Here is a 9429-nt window from a genome sequence, read left to right as displayed (position 1 = left end):
TAGAAATAACCCTAAGGGACAGAGGCTAGGAAGCATACCGCGGGCTTGGGTTCGATGGCGGCGAAGATGCTGCCGCCGCCGCATCGCCTTGAGCCGCTTCAGCTGCAGAATCGCCATGGCACGATCGATCAAGCGGGACTGCGGGGAGCAATCTGCCCGACGTCCCGCGATGTGGTGTCGGGCCGCAAGGCCTGTTCTGGAACGGCCCAAACATGGCCCAGCTCGACACTTTGTCCCCCACCCAGTTGAGCGATGGTGTCGGTCTGTGGCCTGTGGGTCAGACTGATACGCAAGCCGGCGGCGGCCAGCGGAGGTGGAGGTGGCGACCGGTTCCGGCGAGCCGCAGGCGGCGAAGAGGGGGAAGCAGCGACCTATTCGAGCAAGCCGGGAGCAGGGCAGAGTCGAAAGCGGCGATGTCGAAGCGGCTGGTTTCGCGGCTACTGGGGATGTTCCAGTCGCGGACGCAGGTGGGCGTCGACAAGACCGGCAACCGCTACTTCACCCGCGTCGAGGAGGTCGACGGCGCCAGTACGTGTCCCCTTCCTCTCCCCTGCTCCCCCCTACTGGCACGAAATTGCTTCTAGTTTCTCCGCTCTTGATCTCCTCTGAAAAAGGAGGAGGGCAGAAGGCACATGAATTGGGCTAAGCAAATCTCGGTGTTGCTTCTTCTTGTTGTTGTCATTCTCGACGGCGGAACACGGGAACAGTGAAGGAGAGACGGTGGGTGGAGTTCAAGGGCGCCGACCAGGACTCGACCACCGTTCCAGGTTACCTACCTCCCTTCCTGCTCCATTTGTCCGGTGAGGATTTGTTGTTTGACTGAAAATTCCCAATTAACTGGTATGCCACTACGTTTTTGCAGGCATGTATGGATTGTGGCCTTGATTCTAAATTCTATTGTTGAGTGTGTAAACAGCATCTCATAGCTATGTCGTGCTTGTTGTAGTCGAGTGGATTTGCTGGTTGAATGGCCAAAGGAAGAAAGCTCCAACGCCAGAAGTAAGAGCAGAAGCATGACACCGGCATTGTTCTTCAATTTTTTGCTTTTATTATTATCAATTCAAACTTAGCAAGGAGAGCAACTTGCTCATTGCATCTGATGCTGATGTATCGCTGCGCCATTTTCTCATTTAGGAATTGGCTGAGCTGGAGGCGAGACGGGAACGTGTCAAGCAAAACATTGAACGTATGTATCTGATGTTTCCTACTTGTAAAATCACCTATGCTTTCATTAGTAAGCCTCACCGTCCATTATGCATGCTGTTGAGCAAGAATCTGACATGTTTTATGAGGTACATCCTAGCTTGCTGATTTATGGTATCGGGCAATTCCTTATTTGCCACTGCAAAATTTTGCAATCCTGCCATCAATGTAGTGGAAAATAGGGGATTGGGGGAGACTACAATGGCCTTAAAGTTATTTACTGGATACATATTGCATTGTGATTTTTTTTTTCATTCTAGTTGCACTGCAGTTTAAGATCTTATTCATACCGGCATCCGTTTGCTCCTGTTGTGGTGTGACAACCTCTTTACTGAATTGTTGTTTCTTCAAGATCAAGATGCGGCATATTTAGTTCTACGTTAGTCTTGGTTATTCATGACTCCATCTTGTTGTTTACTTAATGGGCATTAACTTGTGTGTTTCTCCACTGATATGTTTAATATGTATTCAATTAAGTTCTCAAAAAGAAAGAAGAGGAGGAAAGAAAGGCCGGCCTCCGACCAGTCAAGAAAATTGGTATGTTCTTTCTCGTAATTGTTACTTAAATCCTTGCTTATCTGCACTTTTAGCTTTCTGTAGATTTTCTCCAACGTATTATTTAGCATTCTTCCTGTCTGCAACAGTCAGCACCACTTTTAGACAAATGCTTTGTTTCTTTTACCTTTTTGTGCTGCTTAGTTTTTTCTTGCCCACAAGAAACTTGAAGAAAGGAAATCCAATACTTGATGTCATACCCTTCCATGATATTTGATAGATATACTATGACCTGTATTATCATTAATTTTCCTGTGTTGTTTCACTCTGTTATGTTGGTGAAGTGGGAAAGAGATCTCATATTGCCCTTACCTTTTTCACTAATGATTTTTTGATAATTGATGTTCCTCCAAATGCAGGGAAATCTGAATCTCCAAATCTCCAGAGTTTTGTGAAGCAGCAGTTCCCTGGTACTCTAGATCAACAGAAAGGTAACATTATATCTTTTCATAATGTTCTGACTAGGAATGTAAGTGTGGCTACTTTTGACAAGCATGGTGACATTTCCGTCCACATTTTTTAAGGGCCTGAGGAGGTATCTAGGCCTAAGGATGCAACTGATACAGAAGATTCTACAACAGATAATGAGAGGTGAAATTTCAGTTCAACCTTTTCTCTGCAAATGCTGTAATTTGTGATGACATGTTATCTACTATGATCCCTTCTTGAAGTCAATAGTGCCAGCACATACCTAGTATATGCTCTTCTGCCTTCTTTTTTGCTATATCTACCTTCAAACATTCAGCATGGTTTTGCAATTTTCTGGCATAAAACAATTATGCTGTTTATTTATGTGTAAAACAGTGTTTGCAAGGAACATGCATACCAAAGTAAATTTACAAAATTCAGAGATAGAAACAGAGTTTAACTTCTGAGCGTTTGAAACTGAAGTCGGATATAATAGATTAATAGTATCATGGTGGCAGATACTGGATCTGACCATATCTTATGGGCACCTAGGTCAAATCTTCCCAATTTGTTTCGGGTATTGCGGAAAGCAGAAGTATAGAAAGTGGACAGACTTATGCATTGCTCTAGCTGATGTAGGAGCTAAATGAGAAGAAATGAACTGCTATTGTCTTCATCTGATTACATTGATTCAAACTCAAAAGTTTTTCTTTTCTCTCAACAGGACTTCCGAACCAACAGGGACTGGTGCCACTTTTAAACCAGGGACTTGGCAGCCACCAACATGAACGGCAACCTGAATTTCAGCAGATGGCGATGCTTTACCTGAGCATTTTTCCTTTCAGTTTGCTCTGGAAGAATCAGTTACATGAATTTCTTCGTTCGTTGGTCAGCATTTGTGGGAGTATTTGGTTATCAGGAAGCCATGTTGCCCCTGTATTTTTGCCAAATTCTCCTGTGTAATTTTGATGGACCGTTGTAACAACTATAATAAGCTTTAAGCAAAGGTTTAAATCATACCTCTACTAGGCTTTATATGTATGGTGGCTCTGTTAGGTCCATTGCTCAACGTGTGTGTTAGCCAATTCCAGGCAAATGTTTTTTTGAAACGAGCCAGCAGGAGAGCTGCTGCTATATTGAAAAAGAGAAATGCCCGACGGGCTGAGTACAAAAACTGTGCACACTTTACATCTTTGTGGAGAACCACGAAAACTCCACTGGAATACTGTACATGTAACTACAGGTTTCACACAATTCCAGGCAAATGTTTGAACAATTGTTTGGCGATTGCCATTGCCGTGAAATAAAGTCCATATTAACCTCTCGAATGTTATCAAAAGGTACACCTTACTTTTTAAGTTTTGCCGTTATAAAAATTTTGCTATATGGTCTCTTAAGAAAAGAATTATGGGAAGTGAGCTTAGCTCATGGTTGGGATGAGAGGTGTGCTCTTGTGCATCTCAACCACATGGATTTGAGCCTTAACTTAGATTTGAGTGTCTATTTTCACCAATTACATCCTATGGGTCTTGTTTTTAAGAAAAGAAGTTATGTTTTGTAGCTGCTTTAAAAGCCCTCCATCATCATGTTCAGGCTCCTTTACAAGCCATCATCTTGACTGTAGTGAAGACACCCCCCACCACCGAAACCTCAAACCCAACTCATTGCAAGCTTATTAGAGTTGGGAGAGAGAACTGACAACAACGATTATAGCTTCATGGGGCAGTCAAAAATCAGTTACGCTCCGGAACACCTGATTACCTGAGCATTGACAATTTTACCCTTTGCGCTACACAAATGGAGACGCGGAAATAGTGAAAACCGTTTCCACCCCAGTCCTCTACTCCTCGTCGACCACATCGATAGTCTGCCAGCCCCGATGGAAAACCGCCGCGGTAGCCGCCCGATTCCACACGAAAACCTCGCCCATCTCTGCCGGTAGCCGCCGCCCAGCGGCCGCTGTGGATGACTTCCGGTTTCTCGGCCGACTCCTCCCAGCTTCCCGCCGGTTTCCTCCTCTCCGACCTCGCCGACCAGATCTGCCGCCTGGGGGAGCTCGGCACCAAGGAGGAAACCGTCGACCTCGACCGCTTGATGCCTGGAGAGAGGTGAGAAGTGTTCGATTTAGCGCTTCCCATTTTCCCAGTTCGAGTTTGGACTTGATTTATCGAAACCGGCCGGTTTTCATCCCAGCGGTCATGTGTCGCCGGTTACCACCCGGATTGCTTGCAAGCAGAGACGATAAGACCGTTTTGTGTGTGCTTCTAGAAGCCATGGAGTCGTGGATTGTAATCTTGGCTGCATTGCTGGTAATTGGTCTTCGTTACAGTGAAGACACTGAATTATCGATCATCAGTTTGTTGTTATCCCCCCTTTTTCTAGCCTGACCTAGTAATGGAAAGCGTCATTGTTAACTGCACAAATAGAAGTCTGCATGGTGCATGCTTTTGTGGTGCTAAAGATTTTGATTTTGCATGATGTATGCAAAATAACTGTATAGAAGTCTTTTGGCTTGCGCCATTTCATTTTTTTACTAAAGTTTGAACAGATGTGCAGTAAAGCCATGCACAAGAACAAGTGCGAAGTTTATTTGCTGATATGTACTTTAATGGAATTAACATGCTATGATAAGTGTCATGCTCTCTTGTAGTTATATTGGTTATTCATGGAACAAGGTGTGATGCTACACAATTTATGCCCGGTAATACTTCTGGTGACAGTTCTAAAAGTTTTTTTGTTGTTCTCTCTGTACTAGTATTAGAACTGAGGTAGCTGGTGCTGCATCAACTGGAGGCGTCTCCATGGCATCACCTTCATCTTCTTCGAAACCACTGGATCCTGCTTGGGTTCATGCAAAAGTGGATGCTGCTTCAAGAAATGCCATTATATGTCTTCATTGTGGCAAAAAGATTGGCGGTGGCGGTATTACTCGCTTTAAACATCATCTTGCTGGAATTCCTGGGCAAGTTGAATCTTGCAAGAAGGTGCCTGCTGATGTGAAACGTCAGATAATACAGCAAATTGATGAGAAGTGGAAAAGTGAAGAGAGAAGGTATGAAATTAGAGAGATCCGCGTTTCAAGTATCGAAGATTCTTCGCATGATATTTTATCAACTGAGGGAGGCTCTGAAAGCCAATTTAGACCATCTAGGAAGCGAAGAACAGGGTACTTTCCTCCGCAAGCTGCTGCAGGTTCAGAGCCTAGCAGCGGTGCATTTATGGCTTCAGAAGACATGGTTCAACATGGCATGGATGGTGCAGAAGCTCCAAATGATCTGCTACACGAAGCAAAAATTGCTATGGCTAGATGGTGGTACGACGCAAATGTACCCTTCAGTGCGGCTAAATCTCCTTTCTATCAGCCTATGCTAGAAGCCATAGTATCTGCTGGGCTGAGCTTCAAGGGACCATCTTATCATGACCTACGTAAGCCACTATTGCAACATATTGCTGAAGACATTCATGAATATCTTAATGATCTTAAGAGAGAATGGAGTGTTCGTGGTTGCTCAATTATTGCTGACAGACAAAAGGACAATGGAGAGGGTTCCATAATCAATTTTCTTGTATACTGTCCATGTGGTACTATGTTTTTGAAGTCCATAGATACCTCAACAGAGAGGGAAGATTTACTTGAGATATTTGATCAGGTTATTAGAGAAGTTGGACCTAAAAACATCGTTCAGTTTATTACTGATATAGATCCAAGATATAAGGCTTCTGTTAAGGTTCTTGAGGAAAGATATGGCACGTTTGTTTGGTCTCCATGTGCGGCACATTGCATTGATTTAATGTTGGAGAATTTTGCAGATCCTAGATATTTTCCTAAGATAGATGAAACTTTAGGTAAAGCCAGAAAGATAACAAAGTTTATATACAATCATGCTTGGGCTTTGTCTTTAATGAGGACAGAATTCACAAATGGTAGAGATCTGTGTCGTCCTTCCATCTCGAGATTTGCTACTCACTTTCTTAGTCTCCAATGCATTGTTAAATTTGAAAAAGAGCTCCACCAAATGGTTACCAGCAACAAATGGGTGAAATCAACTTATGCTAAAGGTGGTGTTGGAAAAGATGTCACAGCTATTATTTGGAAAGATGTTGACTTTTGGGCCCAGTGCAAACATGTTGTTAAGGTCACTGAGCCATTGTTGCGCGTCCTGCGCTTGGTGGATAGTAATGAAAACCCTTCCATGGGCTATCTTTATGATGCAATGGAAAAGGCAAAGGAGTCAATAAGGGCAAGGATGATGCACAAGGCTTGTCTGTATGGACCATATGTTCGAGTGATCGATGCGAGGATGGAGAAGCAGCTTCATAGTCCGTTGCATGGAGCAGGATGCTTCTTCAATCCTGGTATTTACTTTAGCCCCTCTTTTAAGATGCAAAGCTATGCATTTAGGGGGCTTATGAAGACAATAGCTAGTTTAGTCCCTGATGTTGAGGTCCAAGATAAGATATTTCTCCAGCTTGAGGAGTACAAGAAATCAACAGGTGACTTTGGCCTTCCAATTGCAGTTCGTCAAAGACAGAAACTTAATCCAGGTAAGAATGACTTCCATGCTATGATTCAATGTGGCAGTGTCTGAGGTTCTGAATTTCGCAATAATGAGAAAGAATCTATGTTTTTTACATAACGATGTTTGCCTTTCTATTTGCATTAACCTCACAATGTTACATCTTTGTTTATTAGTTGCATGGTGGGACAACTTCGGTAATGGAACCCTAGAGCTCCAAAGTCTTGCAGTCCGAGTCCTCAGCCAATGTTGTAGTGCAACAGGGTGTGAAAGGAATTGGGATATCTTCAATTATCTCCATTCCATGAAGCTAAGCAGGCTTGAACGTTCAAGGTTACATGATATAGTATTTGTTCGTTACAATCTGAAGCTTCGAGAAAGGTATAAAAACCTGGAATAATTTCATGTGTAGTTCCCACCATGAGTTTCTACTTACAGTTCACTACTGTCACGCAGGAACAAGCTTAAGGACACCATCGATCCCATCAGCCTGGACAACATCAATGTTTTGGATGAATGGGTCAGCGAACATCCTAGCCTTCTCTGCAGAGATGACCTGAACTGGGAGAGCGTGGACGCACCATTTGCCGAACCGACTTCTGACGATGAAGAGCTCATTGCTGTTGACAACGACGAGGATGCCTCAGTGGCAGCACTTTCCTGGTCGGCAGCAGATGATTTGTACTGCCCACAACCAGATCAAGACCCCTACCTATATGTCACCCAAGATGGTGAACCTTAGCTTGTAGTATCATTTTACCCAAGTTGAATGTACCATAACATCAAGGCATCAACATCAAAAGACATATCAGACTGCAGAACTTCCTACTGAACACAGATGGTTGGGTTGTTTCTGGCTGGTTCGCTTGGGATCTAAAACAGTTTTGATGCCATTCCCTTTTTGCAGCATGTAGCATTTATAAAGCAACTTTGACCTTGATGTCAACGTTTCAGAGTAGACTGATGCTGTTATTATTGGCCTCAAGGAGACAACGGACAGTACATATATTGGCTGCCAAACTGAATTGATGGGTAGATGCTTTGTCTCCCTATCCCAAGGTCTACTGATGGGTACTCAGCAAGTACTACGATGTGTCGATGTGGCTACGGATTCAAAAAAGCCTAGCCTTCTATATGTCACCCAAGAACGCGAAGCTTATTGAACAGTCTCACCAGTCACCAGACTCGGTGCCTAGGTCTTTCATCTGAAGTGGTGAACTGCACCTAGCATTAGGACACCTGACTCCCTTTTGCGTGGATTGGCGATGGTTAGGCTGCACATGTAGCACAGTAGCAGGTGCAGGTCATTTTAGGATACAAATCCTAGTGCTGAAACGCAACCGCTGTCATTTTTTGCAGTTTGTAGCATTTGCAACACATCTGTGATGTTTCATCGGCCCTCTTGATGCCATTGTCATCAGATAGGCTGATGCTACTACTGTTTGCCCCGTCAGCTAAAAATCTAAAATACACGAGGCACTGATGTGTGCTGCCTGTGCCTGCCAACACTCTGAGGGGGTGTTTGGATACCAAGAGCTGAACTTTAACCCTGTCACATCGGATGTTCGGATATTAATTAGGAAGACTAAATATGAGTTAATTACAAAACTAATTGCAGAATCCCTAGACTAAATCGCGAGACGAATCCATTAAGTCTAATTAATCCATCATTAGCGAATGGTTACTGTAGCACCACATTGTCAAATCATGGACTAATTAGGCTTAATAGATTCGTCTCGCGATTTAGCCTTGTGGTTGTGCAATTAGTTTTGTAATTAGTCTATATTTAATACTCCTAATTAGTGTCAAATATCCAATGTGACAGGAGCTTAAAATTTAGCCTAGGGGAGCCAAACACCCCCTGAACTGATGGGTAGATGTTATGCCTAATGCCTAATGTCTCCCCTGTCCCAATGTCTGCTACTGTAGAGTGCTCAGCTGGTCTGAAAGCACTGCAACGAGCAGCCTGGCGAATGGCGATCGAGCTGCCATGCCTGCCCTGACTGCTGGTGTCCAGACCTGAAAAACAGAATGCAGTTGGCTGCTCAGTTTTCCAACCAACGAAAGGACCTCTGGTCTGCCTAGCATCAGGACATTTTGGGAAACGAATTCTAATGCTGAAACGCAACCACTCTCCTTTTTTGCAGTTTGTAGCATTTGCAACACATCTGTGATATTTCATCAGCCCTCTTGATGCCAATGTTATCAGATTAGGCTGATCCTACTACTGTTTGCCCCTTCAGCTAAAATACACGAGGCACTGCATATGTGTGCTGCCTGTGCCTGCCAACTCTCTGAGCAGATGGGCAGATGCTATGCCTAATGCCTAATGTCTCCCCTGTCCCAGTGGCTGCTACTGTTGGGTGCTCAGCAGCTAGTCTGAAAGCACTGCAACGAGCAGCCTGGCGATCGAGCTGCCACGTATCCATGCCTGCCCTAACTGCTGGTGTCCAGACCTGAAAAATATAGTGCAGTTGGCTGCTCAGTTTTTCAACCAACCAGAGGACCTCTGGTCTGCCTATGGTGTCTCTAGCCTTTCTACTAGGAGAAGCGTAGAGGCTCTGGATCCAACAGAATTCCAGAGACCTGGAAGGTATGATTGGGCCGGCGTGTGTCGAGGCTCATGAGTGGCTGCTGCAAGTGATCATCATGCCGGCGTGAGGTAGTAGCTAGGTAGCCAGGATACGTAGTTTGGCCGTGTCGTAATGATGTGGAATACGACCTCCTCTTCTTTTCCTAAAGTCTT

At 44.2% G+C, this 9429-nt stretch overlaps 2 protein-coding genes across 4 annotated transcripts; both read left to right on the top strand.

Moving 5' to 3' along the window:
* Window positions 1–250: 250 nt before the first annotated feature.
* On the top strand, window positions 251–3207 carry LOC101758034 (NADH dehydrogenase [ubiquinone] 1 alpha subcomplex assembly factor 2). Its single transcript, XM_004957202.3, has 8 exons — window positions 251–528; window positions 708–767; window positions 947–999; window positions 1135–1186; window positions 1681–1740; window positions 2118–2189; window positions 2283–2349; window positions 2891–3207. The coding sequence occupies exons 1-8, from the start codon at window positions 414–416 to the stop codon at window positions 2952–2954; spliced, it is 543 nt and encodes a 180-aa protein (XP_004957259.1). The 5' UTR covers window positions 251–413; the 3' UTR covers window positions 2955–3207.
* A 732-nt stretch (window positions 3208–3939) lies between these two features.
* LOC101757115 lies at window positions 3940–7636 on the top strand. 3 transcript variants are annotated; one of them, XM_004957201.3, is made up of 5 exons: window positions 4153–4274; window positions 4360–4475; window positions 4922–6711; window positions 6860–7064; window positions 7140–7636. In XM_004957201.3, the coding sequence occupies exons 3-5, from the start codon at window positions 4968–4970 to the stop codon at window positions 7423–7425; spliced, it is 2235 nt and encodes a 744-aa protein (XP_004957258.1). In that variant the 5' UTR covers window positions 4153–4274; window positions 4360–4475; window positions 4922–4967; the 3' UTR covers window positions 7426–7636. The 3 variants fall into 3 exon arrangements, with proteins under 3 accessions (XP_004957257.1, XP_004957256.1, XP_004957258.1); XM_004957200.4 differs by lacking the exon at window positions 4360–4475 and having other exon boundaries at window positions 3940–4274; window positions 4928–6711; XM_004957199.4 differs by lacking the exon at window positions 4360–4475 and having other exon boundaries at window positions 3943–4274.
* Window positions 7637–9429: the final 1793 nt, after the last annotated feature.

This window comes from Setaria italica, chromosome II, assembly GCF_000263155.2.
Source record: "Setaria italica strain Yugu1 chromosome II, Setaria_italica_v2.0, whole genome shotgun sequence".
In the NCBI taxonomy this organism is placed as follows: domain Eukaryota; kingdom Viridiplantae; phylum Streptophyta; class Magnoliopsida; order Poales; family Poaceae; genus Setaria; species Setaria italica.
This window is presented reverse-complemented; position numbering and strand designations above follow the sequence as displayed.